Source organism: Nomascus leucogenys, chromosome 19 (genome assembly GCF_006542625.1).
Source record: "Nomascus leucogenys isolate Asia chromosome 19, Asia_NLE_v1, whole genome shotgun sequence".
Taxonomy (NCBI): domain Eukaryota; kingdom Metazoa; phylum Chordata; class Mammalia; order Primates; family Hylobatidae; genus Nomascus; species Nomascus leucogenys.
In genome coordinates this window covers 73,717,892-73,738,278 of record NC_044399.1, presented here as the reverse complement: position 1 = coordinate 73,738,278, position 20,387 = coordinate 73,717,892, and the positions used below count along the sequence as shown (strand labels likewise).

The 20,387-nt window shown below is 41.5% G+C and overlaps 1 protein-coding gene and 1 non-coding gene across 5 annotated transcripts in view; one reads left to right on the top strand and one right to left on the bottom strand.

Annotated features, from left to right (window-relative positions):
- The window catches only part of ZZEF1 (zinc finger ZZ-type and EF-hand domain containing 1), a 136,151-nt gene that overhangs the window by 90,210 nt on the left and 25,554 nt on the right, over positions 1–20,387 (bottom strand). For all 4 annotated transcript variants that reach the window (XR_004026947.1, XM_030799531.1, XM_030799532.1 and 1 more), the window contains exons 4-11: positions 18,556–18,727; positions 16,861–17,060; positions 13,913–14,123; positions 9,996–10,112; positions 8,942–9,120; positions 6,643–6,741; positions 943–1,034; positions 148–296 (exon numbers count right to left, since the gene is read on the bottom strand). Coding sequence is in view for 3 of the 4 variants with exons in the window: in XM_030799531.1 (XP_030655391.1) it covers positions 148–296; positions 943–1,034; positions 6,643–6,741; positions 8,942–9,120; positions 9,996–10,112; positions 13,913–14,123; positions 16,861–17,060; positions 18,556–18,727 (1,219 nt within the window). In the remaining variant the exon portion in view is untranslated. The remainder of the gene's footprint in view (positions 1–147; positions 297–942; positions 1,035–6,642; positions 6,742–8,941; positions 9,121–9,995; positions 10,113–13,912; positions 14,124–16,860; positions 17,061–18,555; positions 18,728–20,387) is intronic.
- LOC115831659 lies at positions 18,864–18,964 on the top strand. The gene has a single exon (XR_004027178.1). It is a non-coding gene; the product is annotated as a small nucleolar RNA U13 (small nucleolar RNA).

Here is a 20,387-nt window from a genome sequence, read left to right as displayed (position 1 = left end):
TTATGGCCACTGAGATGGATTAGCGACAACTTTTCTATAAAGACAAGCAAGCATAGTTCACCAGTGAGCATGAATGCATTCTTATTAACTACAAAGATTTTTGTTCTGTAGATCTTTGTTCTACAAAGATTTTTTTTACCTTCTTACCTGCTTTTTACAAATTGCCTGAGCTCCTGAAGCTTCCATTTGTCATATTTTTCAAACCTTTTGAAGTGTTCTTCTGCACAAAATTTATCAGAAGATGAGTTATAGGCAAATACCAACCCACACTGGGCACCAATGCCACCACGTCGAACCTGGAAACAGAGATTAGGATGAAGTCTATCAAAGGGGCAAAAGTTCTGTGGCCATTTTGTTTCCAGAATGGTTAAATTCAAACAGGTTAAAACAAAACGAGACCAATGAACAATATTTCAAATATATTAAGCCCTGAAAAAATAAGAAAGCTGTTTCCCAAGAAATGTTCCTTAACTTTCTCAATCCTTGTATTCTCACCATTTCAAAGACTTTACAATCTGTCCATCTTTCTGTCCCTGCCCTCTGCTATACGCCTGACACAGAGTAAATAATCATTAAACGTTCAATGAAAAACCAATGACATGGTCAGCCATAGGTCTGACTGACTTAAAAAAAAAAAAAAAAAAAGCAAAACACCAATGACGTGGACTTCTGAAATGTAATAAAAGGTAATATTCAATGATAACCTAATTGTACATGGAAAAATAACTAAAACAGTGTAACTGGATTGTTTATAACACAAAGACTAAATGCCTAAGGGGATGGATAGCTCATCCTCATTCTCCGTATGATAATTTCACATTGCATGCCTGTATCAAAACATCTCTTGTACCCCACAAATATATATACCTACTATGTACCCACAAAAATTAAAAACAAAACAAAAGTAGTAACATTGCTTAAAGAAGGTAGCACGAGAATTACCATAATTCTTATCTGTGTAACTTGGAAGGCAGATTCAGTTCCGGTAGAAAAAATAGTGCTGGCTCTGGTTTTTCCAGTCTCTGTAAGAAAACCTGAAAAAAGGAAAAACTCAAGTTAGGGAACTCACCCATTTTTATAGCCCTAAGAACTAAGATCAACAAAAACAAACCATATCCTCTGAGGTATGGGGGGGTAACTGGTCTGATATCTTCATGAAAATTAGAGAAAAATTTCCTCTTTGGACAGAGGCAACCCCAATGATAAACCCCAAGGTAAGCAGAGAACTGAGCAGGTTCGACTTTCTCGGGGCACAATCCCCTCCACCTCACAGGGAGCCCTGCTCTGAGGTAACAATAAGAAAATAAATGTTTAGGCCAGGCGTGGTGGCTCATGCCTGTAATCCCAGCACTTTGGGAGGCCAAGGCAGGCAGATCACGAGGTCAGGAGATCGAGACCATCCTGGCTAACAAGGTGAAACCCCACCCTCCACTAAAAATACAAAATATTAGCTGGGCGTGGTGGTGGGCGCCTGTAGTCCCAGCTACTCGGGAGGCTGAGGCAGGAGAATGGCATGAACCTGGGAGGCGGACCTTGGAGATTGTGCCACTGCACTCCAGCCTGGGCAACAGAGTGAGGCTCCGTCTCAAAAAAAAAAAAAGGAAAAAGAAAAAGAAAATAAATGTTTATAAAACATTTAAGCCAAAGCGACAAAAGACTGGACAATCAATCATCTTCCTGAGCCACACCTACAACCATGGCTGATGGCTGGCTGGGCTGATAAAGCCTACTGGCTTAGTGGCTGAGAAGAGGATCAGTTAGCTTCTACAACACTTTGTCAGGAAAGTTTATGAAAGGCTTTGAAATGGAAAAAAAAAAAAAAAGAATCACTGGGTGTCCTAGCCACCACGCTCTTTGGATCGTCTCTGTCTTTTATGGTCTCTAAGCTATTTTACCAATTCTATAAGTTGCAGAACACTGGTAGTGATGCATATGATTCTTGTCCACAGAACATTGTGTTCTGTGGAAATGTTGCTGATTATTCCTTATGGATACTGATCAATATTCTACTTATTTGTAAATTAATTTTAGCATTCCTATTAGTCTATATGTATTTTATGAATTCTTAGAACTGTTTGTAACATCTTACTGGTTCCCTCATTAATGAATGAGCTAAATAAAAAGCCTGGGCCAGGCGCAGTAGCTCATGCCTGTAATCCCAGCACTTTGGGAGGCTGAGGCCAGTGGATCACTTGAGCCCAGGAGTTCAAAACCAGCCTGGGCAGCATGGTGAGACCCCATTTCTACCAAAAAAAAAAAAAAAAAAAAAAAAAAAAAATCAAGGCGGGTGTGGTGGCTCACGCCTATAATCCCAGCACTTTGGGAGGCTGAGGCAGGCAGTTCACTTGAGGTCAGGAGTTCGAGACCAGCCTGGCCAACATGGTGAAAATCCTGTCTTTACTAAAAACACAAAATTTGCTGGGCATGGTGGTACACACCTGTAATCCCAGCTACTCAGGAGGATGAGACAGAAGAATCGCTTGAACCCGGGAGGCAAAGGTTGCAGTAAGCCGAGATCGCACCATTGCACTCCAGCCAGCCTGGGTGACAGAGTTGAGACTCCATCTTAAAAAAAAAAAAAAAAATCAGCCGGGCACGATGGTGCACACCTGCAATCCTAGCCACCTGGGAGGCCAGGGTGGGAGGATTGCTTGAGCCTGGGAGGTGGAGGTTGCAGTGAGCTATCATCACAGCACTACACTCCAGTCTGGGCAGTAGAATGAGACCCTGTCTCAAATGAATGAATGAATAAATAAACAAATTAAAGTAAATAAATTAAAAGTATGAATGTGTTCACTTATATCTGTATGACAGTCACTATTTTCCTTTTTTGATTGTTGGTAATTATCCTTTAACGACTCACGAAAAAGTCTTCTGCTAGACCCAAGGTTGCCTTTCTCTTTCAAACTTCTGTAAATGATATAACTCAGCATTAAATAAGCTTTTTTTTCTGGGACTCTGAATTGTTCTCAACAATTCTGCCTATCAAAATTACACGACTAAAACCAATTTCATGCTTCCTATTTCATTACATGGAGTTCAAGAAAACAAAAATTTATAAAGACAACGTGCAAAATGTGTCACCAAAACTAAGAAAATTAAATCCGAAGGAACCTTTTCTAATTCATACAGAAGCTCTATGATCTAGTTCTATGAAAGAGCAATTCTACGGGAAATTTTAAGAATCCATATTACCAAAAATTCACACAACTCCACTGACAGTAATACTAAAAACTACACCAATTATTGAACTGTCACCTTTTCCCAGAGGCCTGGATGTCTCTATTTAAAAGAAATCTATGTAAAGGCTAAAGTATTGTCTAAAAGTTAAGTGATAAATCAGCAATTTTAATTAGTCTCAATGTAGTGGCAGAAGCAATAATTTAAGTCAACAGAATCAGATAGACTCTTTTAAAATAACACTGCCACCAAATATGCAATGACATTTTTTCAGAAAGGCAAAACAAAAACAAAACCTTAAAAAAATAAATAAAACTTCTGTGCTTCCTTTTCTTGGTTAAGAAACCAGCTCATGTGTTTTTTTTTTCATTTTTCACTTTTGTTTTTTAGACACAGGGTCTCGCTCTACTGCCCAGGCTGGAGTGCAGTGGTGCAATCATAACTCGCTATGGCCGTAAACTCCTGGGCTGTAACAATCCTCCTGCCTCAGCCTAAGCAGGCCCACAGGAAAACACCACCATGCCCAGCTAATTTTTTGTTATTTTTTGTAGTGACTGAGTCTCACTATGTTACCCAGGCTGGTCTCAAACTGTTGGCCTCAGGCAATCCTCCCACCTCTGCCTCCCAAAGTGTCGGGGTTACAGGCATGAGCCACTGTGTCCAGCCTAGCTCACAGATTTGACTGTGATTTTTTTTTTTTTTTTTTTTTTGAGACAGAGTTTTGCTCTTGTCACCCAGATGGGAGTGCAATGGTGCAATCTCAGCTCACTGCAACCTCCACCTCCCAGGTTCAAGCAATTCTCCTGCCTCAGCCTCCCGAGTAGCTGGGACTACAAGTGTCTGCCACCACGCCTGGCTAGTTTTTGTACTGTTAGTAGAGATGGGGTTTCACCATGTTGGCCAGGCTGGTCTCGAACTCCTGACCTCAGGTGATCTGCCTGCTTCGGCCTCCCAAATTGCTGGGATTACAGGTGTGAGCCACTGCACCCGGCTGAACTGTGATATTTTAAATCTACAAGTTTTGACACCCTGCCCTCCACCTGCCAAATTTATTCTTTTTAGATAACAGGGAAAAAAAAATAACCAATCAGATTTAAAGGATTTAATACATCTACCACTTCTGTTCCTATCAGTAGCACCCAGTATTCCTTTAAAATACCTGATCAAGTGACAGTGGTGACTGCCAGGAATGTTAGCCCCCTGAAGTATCAGCATTTGAGTTCTCTGGGCATTCTGTGGGCCCTGCAGTGACACTTGTCCAAAAGTGGTACTTCCCCACAGCTGGAGAATCAGACGTGTACCCATGAGAAGAGCTTTTACTCTGATAAGGGGAAGAAATAATCACCCCCAAACCCAACAGTTCTGGCCATGAGTACTTTCCTCTTGTCTGTCCCTTAAGGGTTACTTTTTGCAGTGCAGCAAGAAAGACCGACATCAACCCTGAATTACAAGCAATAGATAGTGATGGCTGAAGGGAGTGAGCAGGAGGAACCCAGTGCTCCCCACACCCATTCACATCCCACCCGTGTGCTTCTCAGGCACATGGCAAAAATAACAAATCCACAAACTAAGCTACATTTTTAAAATCCACTCAATCTAAGGAGGGGAAAAAGCAGGAAGGAGAACTAGGTAGGTAAAAGACACAGAGAAAATAACAAAATATTCAAATCAGACCAGGCACAAGAGCTGGCAAAATCTACTACCAGGAGAAATGCCCGTGAACAGTGTTAAAAGTCCACATCCAGCTGGGCGCGGTGGCTCACGAGGTCATGAGGTCGAGACCATCCCGGCTAACATGGTGAAACCCCATCTTTACTAAAAATACAAGAAATTAGCCGGGCGTGGTGGCATGCACCTGTAGTCTCAGCTACTCAGAAGGCTGAGGCAGGAGAATGGCTTGAACCTGGGAGGCAGAGGTTACAGTGAGCCAAGATCACGCCACTGCACTCCAGCCTGGGCGACAGAGTGAGACTTCGTCTCAAAAAAAAATAAAAATAAAGAAATAAAAAATCCACTTCCTCACATGCACCAGGAACAAAAATTCCAAATCTTCAGCAAGTGAAGGAAAAATGCAGAGGGCCTTTGGAAGGGTGGTCTTGGCTTTCTTGGGTGAGGGGAAGGAAAAGGGACAAGGAGCTAACACCACCTCCTCCCAGCCCCACCCACTTTGGATGGCAGGAGCCTCACAGCCGGCCATGGCCTTCAGTGTGGCTGGAGATGGATGCAGTAAAGAAAACGTGTCTGCAGAGGCTGATCTGCTCAGGGAAGACCATAGGGAAACAATTTGGTTTAAGCATCTACTGCTGAAGAGGAGCATTGAGGAGGGGAGGTGCAGCTGGGAAACCCATGTTCTCCTAGGGTCTGGACTCCACCAGTGCTGAGAATGAATACGGGAAACAGGACAGAGAAGAGGCAACCACTGAGAATATACGAGGACTCATTGCTGAAAGGAAAGCCAAGGAGAACCAGACACAAAGAGCAAGGCTAGTCCCTTTCAATGTCTGTTCATTGCTGGAACATTCCACTTTCTCTAGTGAATCAGCAAGATTCAAATCAGTCCAGTGAGGAAAAAAGGGACACAGAGGACAATAACAAGGCGGCCAACAAGACGAATGAGAGCGACTCACAAACACCTTATCACGAGATAAGGAAAGAGCCTCCAGCAAAGCTGAAAAGCACATCAGCAATTATTATGTTGACACTAGGAAAAGAGTGAGGCTTCCTCTAGACACGCAAATACTAGATCAGCTGTGTCTGGAAGTACCCTTCTTTATTTTGTTTTGTTTTTTTGAAACAGAGTCTCGCTCTGTCACCCAGGCTGGAAGGCAGTGGCGGGATCTCAGTTCACTGCAACCTCTACCTCCCAGGTTCAAGTGATTCTCATGCCTCAGCCTTCCAAGTAGCTGGAATTACAGGTGCCCTGCCACCACAACAGCTAATTTTTGTAGTTTTTTATTAGAGATGGGGTTTCACCATGTTGGCCAGGCTTGTCTTGAACTCCTGGCCTCAAGTGATCCTCCCGCCTCGGACTCCCAAAGCACTGGGATTACAGGTGTGAGCCACCGCACCCGGCCTGGAAATACCCTTCTTAAACTATGTTTTCAGTCAGTAGTAAAGTGCTATTTATCCGCTGAGTTTCCTGCTACCTGAAGATAACACAATGGAAAGACAATTGGAACTGAAAAAATAATTTTAAAAAATAGTAACTTTTTATATTCCCAGAGAAAAAATCCTTGCTTTTCAAAACCTCAGGCTCTCAAATACTTCTAAGTTGTTATAGGTCATTGACACCTAGACAGATTACAACTAAACCACACAAATTGTTCAGGAACCACTGCCAACTCAGAAACAATCTAAAGTTGAAGACTGCACGCCTCAAACATTTCAAAGCCCGGAGTGTGCTTTCACACAGCTGACTCCTGTCTACCAAGCACACTAGAAACAGACAGACCCACCACTCACCATCCCTTGTCCATGGTTCAACAAGGAGGTTTTCGGGTCCAGACTTATCTTCTTTTCCTTTGACATCACATGCCTGAAGAGTCAACTGGAGAGGTTTACCTGACCAAAGAAAAGAAGAGCAAGCTGTAAGCCAAAATATGAAGAACTGGAAACCAGCACGCCTATCTGTGGAAATAGAGTCCTGTGGCTACCCGGACTGCTAAATAAAAATCTCCCTGTTTAAAAGCTGAAATAGAGCAGTGATATTAGACAAAAGTTGGCATCATCCCTTTGTGCTTTCCTGAAAAAGACAAAGTACAGCTATGTCCCTGAGTGATTCCAAGGACAGCTTTCTAGAACAATTCATTGTTCTGAAAAAAGGACATTATAAGATATAGGTCGATAACACAGATTGAACATATTTGGGGGGGTGATTCCTAAGATACTGTTTTGGAGCCAATAATTAACTTTATTACAATTGCATTTAAATATAAAATATTTTAGGTCTCGTTTCTTTAAATCATCTCTTCAGGCAAAATTTCTGTTTCAAGAATTAGAAAAACCAACTTTTTCAGAACACTTGGCTTTGGCAAAAAAACATATATTTATATATACATATAAATCAACTTTTGCTATGATGATCTGAAAATGTTTCCCTTTTAATAATACAATGAATACCTGTTCACCTATGATATGACCTAGAACTAGAACATTACCCCATTCCTTCCTATCCACTTCTCCCTGCCCGGACAACCATTAATCTAAATTCTATCCAGCTTCCAGACACTACCTACCATCCCTTCTATCCAGCCATGGCTGCTCTGCGCTGTTCACCAGTGCAACCCCCAACCACCCAAGAAAATAACCTTTCAAAATTTAAGGAGGAAACTAGATTTACAGGACATCAATTGTCTAACTTAAAAATTTAAACAGGCAAGAGGAAAAAAAAATTAAACAGGCTGGGCGTTGTGACTCATGCCTCTAAATCCCAGCACTTTGGGAAGCTGAGGTGGGAGGATTGCTTGAGTCCAGGAGTTTGAGACCAGCCTGGTCAACATGGGGAGAGCTCATTTCTAAAAAAAAAAATTTTTGTAATTAGCCAGGTGTGGTGGCCCATGCCTATAGTCCCAGCTAGTCAGAAGGCTGAGGCGAGAGGATCACTTGAACCTGGGAGGTGGAGGTTGCAGTGGGCTGAGATTATGCCACTGCACTCCAACCTGGGCAACAGAGCAGGACTCCGTCTCAAAATAAATAAATAAATAAAAATAAAAATAAACATAAACATAAAAAGAAGCCATTAAGTCAGTCATATTAAGACAAAGGTAGAAATGTCACGGCAGAGGCCAGGTGTGGTGGCTCACGCCTGTAGTCCCAGGATTTTAAGAGGCCAAGGTGGGAGGACTGCTTCAGCCTAGGAGTTCAAGACCAGCTTTGGCAACATGGTGAGACCCAATCTCTACAAAAAATTTTAAAAAATTAACCAGATATGCTGGCATGCACCTGTGGTCCCACGTACTCGGGAGAGTGACGCAGGAGGATCACTTGAGCCTGGGACGTCAAGACTGCAGTGAGCCGTGATCATGCCACTGCACTCCAATCTGTGCAACACAGCAAGACACTCTCTCTCAAAATAAATAAATAAATAAATAAAATGGTAGAAATATCCCAATACCGTATATTGTGGAGTCCAGGAAGGCTGCACTCACAAGAGGAAGTGCTGCACTGCAGTCTTTTAGGAGTAACTTTATGGGCTCCTGTGTTGAGAAGGATAAGGCCCCATCCTGGTTTAGTAGAAAAGTGCTCATATGAATTACTGCTAGGCCCAAGAGGGGGAAGCAGTGGCAGACAGGTGTCCAAATACTTCAGAGCAGCTATCACGGGAATGCAGAGGGATGCACTCTAAGACAAAGATCCCTTTGCACCGTATCTTGGCTAGCTTCCTCCCTCCAACAGGCAAGAACTACTCCAACCCTCTTGGCCTACACAATGAGACACTTTGGTACTTCACCAAAGATGGCTGTGTTCAAATGGCCACCAGACCTGAGTAATTTTGCAAGCAGATCGTGGGAGTACAGCCTTGTGGACACTCAAGTGTCCTCTTCTGGTGATACCGCCATCACATAAATGAACCAAAATCCCCCTTCTCCCTGCCAATCCTAGTAAGGTCTGATACTCAAAGGACACGTTCATCCAGGAATCATGGTGTAACTATAACAACCCAAAAAGATGAGAAGATACCAGGAGGTCACATGGCAAAGAACGGCTTTATGATTTGTCCACTGTTGACATTTCTATCACCCCCATGTTTTACCATATTTACCATATTTGAGGAGCAGGTTCTGTCTGACTGATGCCATGGACAAGATGAGGGATGAGGCATCATACTGTGTGTCCAGATGGTCAGTGATGGTGCATAGAGAGCTCATCACTTTGGCAACACTTCCTCTTGCGAGAGCAAAAGCCAGAAGAGTCAGTTCTACCTCTGGGGTAGAACAGCAGCTATAAGCAAAGAGCAAAAACTTTTCACTTCTTAAAAACATGAAAAAATCCAGGTAGCTCAAACCCCATGTAAGTGAACACCACAAGTAACATTAACCTGCCATGTGCTTTCTACAGGTTTATCCGAAATATTTTTCAAAATCCTTAAGACAACCTAAGGAAAAATTAAATCAATCCAGAGAGCCAGGGAATGAAAGCCTCACTTCTATAATCTTTAATCTTTAAATATTAAATAATACCAATAAGCTACTGTAATAAGCCTCTGCTATTAAGAAGCCTTGGGTAATGAGCTGGCTTGACCAGAGAGTTGAGGGTTTATGTCTGAAGCACAAAAAATGTATCACACTGAATTACACTTCTTTGCCTTTAATTTAAACACATTATACTGAAGTTAAAAACTGTCTAGATGGCTCAGGGACTGGTTTGTCCTCTAATGCAGTAATGTCCTCAGGGCTCTCTGAGGCAGAAGTGAGTATCCCCACACAAAGTGGTTTCTTCTATCAAGCTATCCAGGCGCCCTTTCCCAGTTCTATAGGTAATCAGGCTCCCTGGACCTGCATGTGAAGGTCAGCAGGTTCTGAGGGAAGGCTATGCCAGTTGGACTTTGAGACACCTGTTCTATCAGAATCACAGGACTACTCCCCTTGGGCCCTGAAACACTCCTCGCCAACCTCCCCAATTCTTCAGGTCAGGTGATACTGCTAAATAATGGAGTTTAGATGAGTGAACTATTATGTCACTTTCTCTTTAGCTGCTAAAAAGCAACCATTTTTAGTGGTGATTGTTAAAAGATTAATATATATTTTTTAAAGACTTAACAAGCATATATGCACTCCACTCCTCACAGAGTTTACCCTCATCAGCCTTGATTTTACCTAGTTATCCTTATGAGGAAACTGTCCACTTCTTCCAGCACATTAGGAGAGAGGAAAGTTGAGAAATCTGTAGATCCTGGTGAGAGAGAGAGTGGAGGCATGTGCCGCAGCGCCTTCCTAGAAGAGGAAAACGTAAAATGTAATCAGAACAAAACCAGACCAAATTTAGACAAAAAATAAACTGTTAGAAGCTTGTTTTGACTAATCTCTTATAAACAGACAGTGTTCCCACAGAGAAGCTGGCACACAACATAAACTGGTCCTTCTTTTTTTTTGAGACGGATTCTCGCTCTGTCACCCAGGCTAGAGTGCAGTGACGTGATCTCGGCTCCCTGCAACCTCCGCCTCCCAGGTTCAAGCGATTCTCCTGCCTCAGCTTCCTGAGTAGCTAGGATTACAGGAGCCCGCCACCACGCCTGGCTAATTTTTTTGTATTTTTAGTAGAGACGGGGTTTCACCATCTTGGCCAGGCTGGGCTTGAACTCCTGACCTCGTGATCCACCTACCTCGTCCTCCCAAAGTGCTAGGATTACAGGCATAAGCCACCGTGCCCGGCCTAAACTATCCCTTTTTGCCCAGGAGTCACAGTGCTAAATAGTTTAATAGGGTTTTGTGTTTGTTTGTTTGTTTCTTTCTTTCTTTCTTTTAGGAGTTCTGCCTCCTCTGTTGAATAAAACTTATTCAACTCTCTGGAATCCAGCTTTCATGTTAAGTAGTACTAGAAAAACTGACCCAAGAGGCAGAGCAGCTTGAGGTTCAGTAGAAAATTTATTTTATAATTTGTTCAGCAGCAACAGGGAAAAAAAAAATTTTTATACCTAGGATCTGAAGATCTATGGTATCTAAAGATGTGTCATGAATTTTATGTTCTCTTAAACAGATCAGCACATCACCGTCTCCATTCCTGCCATGTTTCTTGGCCTTTCCACCTTAATGTCTGTTTTAATGTTTCCCTTTTCTTGTCTTCACTTACATTTATCTTTCTGAATCCCCCAACAGCTTTACCTCCTCTAGATTAGCAGTCATCAAAAATTTACACAACAAATGACTTCTGAGACCTACTGTGTGCCAGCAACTGTGCTAGGTGAGTGAGTGTACCATGAAAAATTTCAAGGTATTCTGTGAATGTATCAAAAATAACTCAAAATTCTACAACTGATAGTCACTTAATGTGAAAATCTCTGAACAATTTCATTTCTACATTTCAAAATAGAGACAATACAGCAAAGCTAACACTGTGTCGGCTCGCACTCTGCCCTAGTTCTGTTCCTGTCTACACAATGAGCCGTTTTGGGGTTGCACAAACATGGCAGCTACACACAGATGCAGCTGATCAGTGAGGTCTAATGCACACAAGTAGCATGCAATCATTTACTGAATTTATTTCCACTGATATAGGCAAACACTTCCGTCCCAAAATATTCTTTTCCTTACCTATTTTTCCTCATTTATATTTTTTTCAATAAATCTTTAATTTTAAAATAGATTTAGATCACTCATCTTTTAGTGCATGAAAATATCATTGCAGATGAACTAGTAAAACTGAGCAGGGACACAAACTTTAAAATCTGTCCATTCTTCAACCACTTGCCACATCTTCAAAAAAATAATATAGAAACCTCTTCCTTTTCCTGAAAATCCAGTCCGTAAGATGGGGCTGTGCAACGTATGCATTTGTATGTGTCTGGGTAGTACGGGGGAGTAGTCATGGTGGCCTACAGTGAGGTTTTAGAGCCTGAGCAGGGTGAGGAAGGTGTCTTCACAAAGGTACGGCCCGATACGGAATGCAGGCACCAAGTAGGGCAAGAAGGGTGGCCTGGCACAGGGTATAGGAACTCACGGAAGAAGGGTATCTGTGCAAGGGTGGCCACAGCAGCAGCTCTGCAAAAGATGCCGGAGAAGGAATGGGATAGGGAGGGTGTCCATGCAAGGGCAGGGCAATGGGACACTGGTTACATAGAGGCAAACTGAGTAAGTACAAAAATGTATCAAGGATGATGGGAAGCAAGTTTCTTAGTATCAGAGAAGGGAGTCACAAATAAAGAAACAGGCCGGGCATGGTGGCTCATGCCTGTAATCTCTGCACTTTGGGAGGCTGAGGTGGGCGGATCTCCATCTAAAGAGCCCCTGATTCAGAAAAATGGCTGATTCCAAGACTAACGCAGGGAACATTCAAGATAAGCCTGGAATATCTTGTGTCAGAACATATGGAAGCATTCTAAGAATAACGGGACATGTCAAAAGGACACATGAGCCAGACTGAACGGGTTGCCACCAGCCAGCTCCAGGATAATATAAGCATCAAAACTGTGGCTGACTATAATCTAGTACATAAAACAGGAATCCACTAATAAAAGGTTTGATGAGGAATGAGATATTTACATAGTCTCAAAGTACCGCCTTCAACATATTTATTAATTATGAAGTGAAAAATACTTATTTTATAATGGAAAAGTCTGGCAAAAACCACTTTAATCAAGTGATCAAAGTTAACAAGACTGCACTAGAATGAGGACTATCTGAAGTTGTGTGCAACCCGACGGGATGCAATGAGAACAAAGCATCACTTCTATGACATTCTTGCTAGAGACAGGTAACAAAACCTCAATCTGATCACGATGAAACATCAAATAAACCAGAACTGAAGGACACTCTTCAAAATAACTGACCTGTAATTTTCAAAAGTATCAGGGTCAAGGAAATACTGAGGAATTGTTTCAGAATGAAGGAAACTAAAGAGATCTGACAATGAAATGCAGAGTATTTCGCTGGATCCTTTTGCTGTAAGGGGCGTGACTGGGGCAACGTGCAAAACTTGAAGGGAGTCTAAGGATGAGATGGTGGCAACATAGCAATGTACACCAATGTGGACTTCCTGATTTCAATGGTTGTCAGTAAATGTTCTTGTTTACAGGAAATACACACTAAAGTAGCAGGAACGACGGGGCACAGGCTGGCAAATTACTCTCTAATGACTGAGGAAGAAATAAAAATTATTTGTTAAATGTAAACTTGCAATGCTTCTCTCAGTATGAAATAATTTAGTGAGAATACATGTTACAACAGGAAGAAAGAACAAGGTATGGCCAACTATTACCCTTCAGAGCAGCAGTGTTATTTGCTAACAGTTTTACTCAATAGTGTTAACAAATCTCAAAAGATGTCTAGAGAACAAAATATTAGCAATCTCTTTTTGGCTGATACTCTCACCGCCTACACTATAGGTACCTATTATCAGTTACTGAATCTACACAATACTAATATTTCAGTGCTGCTATAGCTGGTTGTATTTGTCTTATATGTTACTACTTGGTCTTTTTGCCCTAATGATTTTTTTCAAAAGTACTCCACATTTCAAAACAAACTACTTTAGTACCCCTAAAAAGATTTCACTCATTCGTGGAAAGAGCCCTCAACTGATCCATTACTGCAGCCTGGTCATGTGAGTTCAGGAAAGGTCACAACATCTGCATCTATAAAATGGGGTAATTTTCACAGGTACATTTCAGTGTCAGTAGGTAAAATAATAGACTGCATCTGAAAGTGCTTTATCCAACATCAAATCCTATATAAACATGAGCAATTATTTCCCAATGGACAAGGAACAGGCACAGCATAAGTGACCTCCTCACAAGACTGGTCCACTTAGTGAGCTGATGAAGAACACTGTAGGAACTGTGTGAGGAGGAGCAGGAAGGTGGATTGGGCACTTTTTCAGTCTGTAAAGTCAGAACGTCAATCAAAGAGAGAAACACTGTGGAGCTGAGAGGCACGAACAGGAAACACTAGGGCACCTGAGGCCGAGCTGACTGAGCCACAACGATTAATGACGGAAGGCTGCTCAGTGATACGCCCTAAAGGATGACGGGAGAATAAGGGCATGTTGAGGGGGCTGGAACATAGAGAGAATGACTTACTGAGTATTGTGCAGCACTGTCTGGACAAAGGCGGGATTTGTCTCCATAGAAGCCGTCACCAGAGATGTCAGCAGAGACCAATACCATATTGCAGAAGCATCTGAGACTGAGACCCCAGACTTCTTAACTCTCTGAAAGCCAACAGCCCTGAGACCATGAATTCTAGTGTCGCAGCCATCACTAAGACAACGCTTTATGTTAATCTGGACATCTGTCGAGCACAAACAAAAAATTCAGTATTGGATTAACTTCTTTAGGCAAATGCTGGGCTCCCAACAAAAAGCAAAATAGTAATAGACATTTTGAAAAGAAAATTCTGAAGGTACACTTTGATGACAGAAATAAATAGCATGTGCAATGGAACTGGTATATAATTTGTCAAAAAGCTTTGACAAATCTAAGAAATCATAATAATAATATGTAAAATTAAGGGTGGTTTAAGTCTTTACAACAAAACTTCTTAGGAACTTAGGAGTCCTGAAAAAACTACACAAAGAACATTTTAAAACAAGCCTGTCTGAATACATGGTAAGAACATTTCTAGAATTCTTCCTAGGATTCTGAAATTTGGATTAAGTTATAGAACAGTGGCTGGCTTACAAGCAATTGTGAGAATTTATTTTTAATAATCAAATCCAAACAGATGACACAGACATGACTCACTTTTAAGAGATGTCACAATTTCTTATTTGGGTCGGAGGAGAGAAGGTAAGAAGTTAAAAAGGACACAACTTAGAGAAAAGATCACAATATAAGACAGGAAGCTTCTAATCCACAGGCCTAACTACTTATTTGCCTAGGGGTGAGACACAAAGACTCTACCTCCCTAGGCCTCAGTTCCTTTGGGCAAAGAATACTTCTTTTGGCCCAGGAAAGCATTAGAAGAAATGAGATAAAACATGAAGCATTCCAGCTCCCTGAATGAAATAAGCCCGGAAAGCAATCATAGAATTGTGATTATTTCCAAAATGCTATGTGTAAAGCAAGGTTATAATGGCATAAAATTGGAAACAACCTAAATGTCCAAGAATGAGGGGTGGGTTAAAATTATGGCTTTTTTTTTTTTTTTTTTTTTTTGAGATGGAGTCTTGCTCTGTTACCCAGGCTGGAGGAGTGCAATGGCACAATCTCAGATCACTGCAACCTCTGCCTCCCGGGTTCAAGTGATTCTCCTGCCTCAGCCTCCCAAGTAGCTGGGATTACAGGCATGCGCCACCACACCCGGCTAATTTTTGTATTTGGTACAGAGAGGGTTTCACCATGTTGGCCAGGCTGGTCTAGAACTCCTGACCTCAAGTGATCTGCATGTCTCAGCCTCCCAAAGTGCTGGGATTGGAGGTGTGAGCCACTGCACCCGGCCAATTACGGCATATTTTTACAACACTAAATAAGGGTGTTCGTGACTATAATACACTCTAAAAAATTACAAAAGAACATGCAAAGACTATCAACATTTTTGTAAAAAGATATGTATAGATATATGGGAACAGATACAGCTCTTTTTTAGGAAAAAAGGTGTGTATATATGTGTGCATATATGTGTGTGCATGTAAACCATACCCACACTTACACACACACATACACAAACACACGGAAAGGTCTGCAAGGATCCACACCAAGGCAGTCACAGTAACAATTCCTGGGTAGTAGGATTTGAGTATTTTTGTTTATATTTTTCTAATTTTCCAATAAGAAAATGGGAATAACATATTTTTAATGGGCCAGCACAGTGACTCATGCCTGTAATCCCAGCACTGTGGAAGGCTGAGGCGGGCGGATCATGAGGTTAGGAGTTCGAGACCAGTCTGTCCGACATAGTGAAACCCCATCTCTACTAAAAATACAGAAAATTAGGCGGGTGTGGTGGTGTGCGCCTGTAACCCCAGCTACTCGGGAGGCTGAGGCAGGAGAATTGCGTGAACCCCAGAGGTGGAGGTTGCAGTGAGCTGCAATTGCACCACTGCACTCCAGTCCAGGTGACAATGCGAGGCTCTGTCTCAAAAAAAAAAAAAAAAGAAAAAAAAATATATAGAAAAAACATATATATTACACATATAAGCATACATAATATATAAATATGTATAAACACATATAAAAACATATTTTATATATATATGATTTTATCTATATATATAGGTTTATATATATATATTTATATTCCCAACATTTTGGGAGGCCAAGGTAGGAGGGTAAAGGCCAGGAGTTTGAGATCAATCTGGGCAACGCAGTGAGGCCCCATTTCTACAAAAAAGTGTAAAGAAATTAGCCAGGCATGGTGGTGCATGTCTAAATTCCAGCTACTGAGACTGAGGCAGGAAGACTGCTTGAACCCAGGAGTCTGAGGTTACAATGAGCTATGACTGTACCACTGCACTCCAGCCTGGGTGACAAAAAGAGTTCCTGTCTAAATATATATATATATATATATGTTTTTTGTTTTGTTTTTAATGAAAAAAATGATTTCACTGCTCTTCTATAATTTCTTTCTTTCTTTTTTTTGGTTTGAGATGGAGTCTTGCTCTGTCACCCAGGCTGGAGTGCAGTGGCATGATCTCAGCTCACTGCAGCCGTAGCCTCCTGGGTTCAAGCGATTCTTCTGCTTAGCCCCGCAAGTGGCTGGGATTACAGGTGCCCACCCCCACGCCTGGATAATTTTTGTATTTTTAGTAGAGATGGGGTTTCACCATGTTGGCCAGGCTGTTTTCGAACTCCTTATCTCAAGTGATCCACCTGCCTTGGCCTCCCAAAGTGCTGGGATTACAGGCGTGAGTGAGCATGCCCTGACGCTTTTCTATAATTTCTACAACACTTAATGAATGAAATAATGACCACTTTTGTATACGCCCTAAGAAGCAAACCGAATCTCAAAAACTAACAGCCTCTTCACTTCAAAGTAAAAAATATTACTCCCTTGCTTTTCCCTAACCCCTCAGTTCTGCTGGACTTACAGAGCTGACTGACGTTGGCATTTTCCAGCAGCGTCACATAGCCAGTGACATTGCTGGGGATGTGCACATCTCGGACTTCCTGAAGATCGCTGGCATTCCTCCCCACAGCTACTGTCACCTGCTGTGGCATGTAGCTCTGGTCAGTGGCAGCCACTGCAATGGACAGGTGCCTAAGCACAACATCTGGCTTCATTTTTAAACTGGAAAACACAAAAAGCAGAAATTACAAATGTTTATAGGAGTCAAGAACTGACAGGATCCAGAAGTCCCATCTCAAAGAGCTTACATTTGATATACCCAAAGACTGGTTTTCCTAACAGCAACTAACTTGAAATGCTGGCTATGAGTTTCAAAGTCCTTCTGACCTTGACTTTCCCACATTTTTAAAAGACCTTTCAGTTCAAGATTAATCTTATTATTCCTTTTTAGCTATTTGTACAGGAAGAAAGAACAATATGAACATTCTAACAAAATCCCTTTACCTGGTAAAAAAGCTAATTGTAAACTGCATACAAAAAACTGAGTGTATTCTCTCATCTATAAATTAGATGTCTAACGGTCAAATGTGTCCTCTAAGAGAAAACAATACTATTATTTCTGGCACTTAATTCTTCCCATTGGAATTAGCCTGTTTTCTGAGGGGAGAGGTAAAAATTTCAATAACAGCTTCAGAGCTTCCAGAAATACCACTGTTTATTATCATCAGCTCCACTCCAGGATTCCTGACCATACCATTTCTTCTCCTAAAGTGACCAACTCAGTTACATACAGTGAATTTCAAAAATGTATAGAAAGAGGCCAGGCACGGTGGCTCATGCCTGTAATCCCAGCACTTTGGGAAGTCGGGAGCTTGAGACCAGCCTGCCAACATGGTGAAACCCTGTCTCTACTAAAAATACAAAAATTAGCTGAGTGTGGTGGTAGGCACCTTTAATCCCAGCTACTCAGAAGGCTGAGGCAGGAGAATCGCTTGAGCCTTGGAGATGGAGGTTGCAGTGAACAGAGATCATGCCACTGCACTCCAGCCTGGGCGTCAGAGCAAGGCTCCATCTCAAAAAAAAAAAAAAAAAAAAAGTATAGAGAGCGACCGGGTGCAGTGGCTCACGCCTATAATCCCAACACTTTGGGAGGCCAAGGTAGGAGGATTAAGGCTAGGAGTTTGAGACAAGCCTGGGCAATGTAGTGAGGCCCCATTTCTACAAAAAAGTATAAAGAAATTAGCAAGGTATGCTGGTGCCTGCCTAAATCCCAGCTACTGAGACTGAGGCAGGAAGACTGCTTGAACCCAGGAGTCTGAGGTTACAGTGAGCTATGACTGCACCACTGCACTCCAGCCCGGGTGACAAAAATAAGATCCTGTCTTAAAAAAAAAAAAAAGTAGAGAAAGGATATTTCAAAATACAATCACATGTAAGTACTTGCTCTTTGTGGTATTAATTTTCCTGAGAAACTAGTGAAAAAAGATATGAAATCAGTACTAATCTAAAATTAATCAAATGTTATTTCCTCCTTTAAAATACCAGGGAAATTATCTGTTTATGAATATATAAGCCAGGTTACATGATCTTACATGATTCATTTTACTTGATTCTTAAAGCATCTTCATAGACAGCCACTTAAAACACAAAGAGTAGGCAGTTAAGAAGAAAACATTCCAAAATTTAAAAAAATAAAAAAGTATTATATACCACCCACCGAATCCAGTGTGAACAGGCACTGCCATCTGACTGCCAGTAGGATGAGGTTTCTCCATTTGTCATCTTGTCAATGTCTGCAGAGTTGGAGGATGTTTCTATATAAGCATAGCACTTTGCTACTGACTTGAGTTTATCCATCTCTGGACTTCTAGTTAGATCTCCAGGGCTTTCTGTAGGGGAAACCAGAGTTGATTATATGACATCCCTTTCACAAAGGGAAAAAAAGAGTCATTTAAAATATCTAACAGAAATACGCTTGGTACTCTGGCCCTAGAAACACAAATCTTCCTTGAAATCTCCTTCCAGATCCTTTTGTAGTTCATCAGTGTCATGAGTGGGTTTTCAAGCACGTGTCAAATGTGTCTCCCTCAAACTGTTATGTCGTTGGCATATTACCTAACGTGAAAATCATATGTCACCTTCCAAAGAACCCAGTGGCCAAGGATTACCCCATCATCTCATATCAGTGCAATTCTTTAATCACTGATATATTTGCAAAACCATGCCGAGAAGAAAATGGTAAATTGTGGTTTGAATTTACATTTTTTAAATAATGAGTGACACTTTTTAAGCTGCTTGCTTCTGAGTACAGTCTGGTCCTGCCCTCTTCCATGTTCTTCTGGGTTAATTCATACATTTTCTATACATGATCAAATGTACATATAAACATACACATAATAGCTAACATTTACTTGAGTGTTTACTATAACCCATGTGCTTTTTTTTGTTGAGATTTTTTTGAGAGGGTCTCACTCTGTTGCTCAGGCTGGAGTGCAGTGGTGTGATCACAGCTCACTGCAGCCTCGATCTCCTAGGCTCCAGTGATCCTCCTGCCTCACTCTCCCAAGTAGCTGGGACTACAGGCATGCACCACCATGCCTGGCTAATTTTTAAAAATTTTTTGGAGAGATGGGGTCATCCCTGTGTTGCCCAGGCTGGTGTCAAACTCGTGGCTTCAAGTGATCTTCTCACTTTGGCCTCCCAAAGTACTGGGATAATAGGCATCAACCACCGTGCCTGGCCATGCGCTTTTTATACATTCCTTATGTATTAATTCATTTTAAAAATAAAGAAACTGGCCGGACTCAGTGGCTCACACCTGTAATCCCAGCACTTTAGGAGGCCAAGGTAGGCAGATCACTTGAGGTCAGGAGATCGAGAACAGCCTGGCCAACATGGTGAAACCCCATCTCTACTAAAAATACAAAAACTAGCCAGGCATGGTGGCACGTGTCTATAATCCCAGTTACTCAGGCGGCTAGAGCATGAGATTGCTTAAACCTGGGAGGCGGAGGTTTCGGTGAGCTGAGATCACACCACTGCACACCAGCCTGGGAGACAGAGTGAGACTCCGTCGCAAAAAAATAAATAAAATAAATAAACTAAGGAACACAGAGTTAAATAATTGCCCAAGGGTAGAGTTACTAAAAAATTCAGTCAATTGTGTCTTTAATATGTTACAAAATTTATTTTTCTTACCCAGAATGTCACTTGTTTTTGACTCTGCTTATGATATATTTTTTTGCTGTGAGCAAGGTTAAATTTTCATACAGACTAATTTATTAATCTTTTCTTTCATAGATTCTGAGTTTCATGCCTTGTTTAGAAAGGCTGTTCCATATTTTACAAGGTAGAACTATTTTCTTCCAATATTTTTAGCATTTTATTTTTAGTTGAACTTTTTGATCATCTGAAATTTATTTTAGTGAATGGAATGTATTAAGAATCTAGTTTCAGCCGGGTGGTAGCTCACACCTGTAATCCCAGCACTTTGGGAAGCCAAGGTGGGTGGATCATCTGAGGTCAGGAGTTTGAGACCAGTCTGACCAA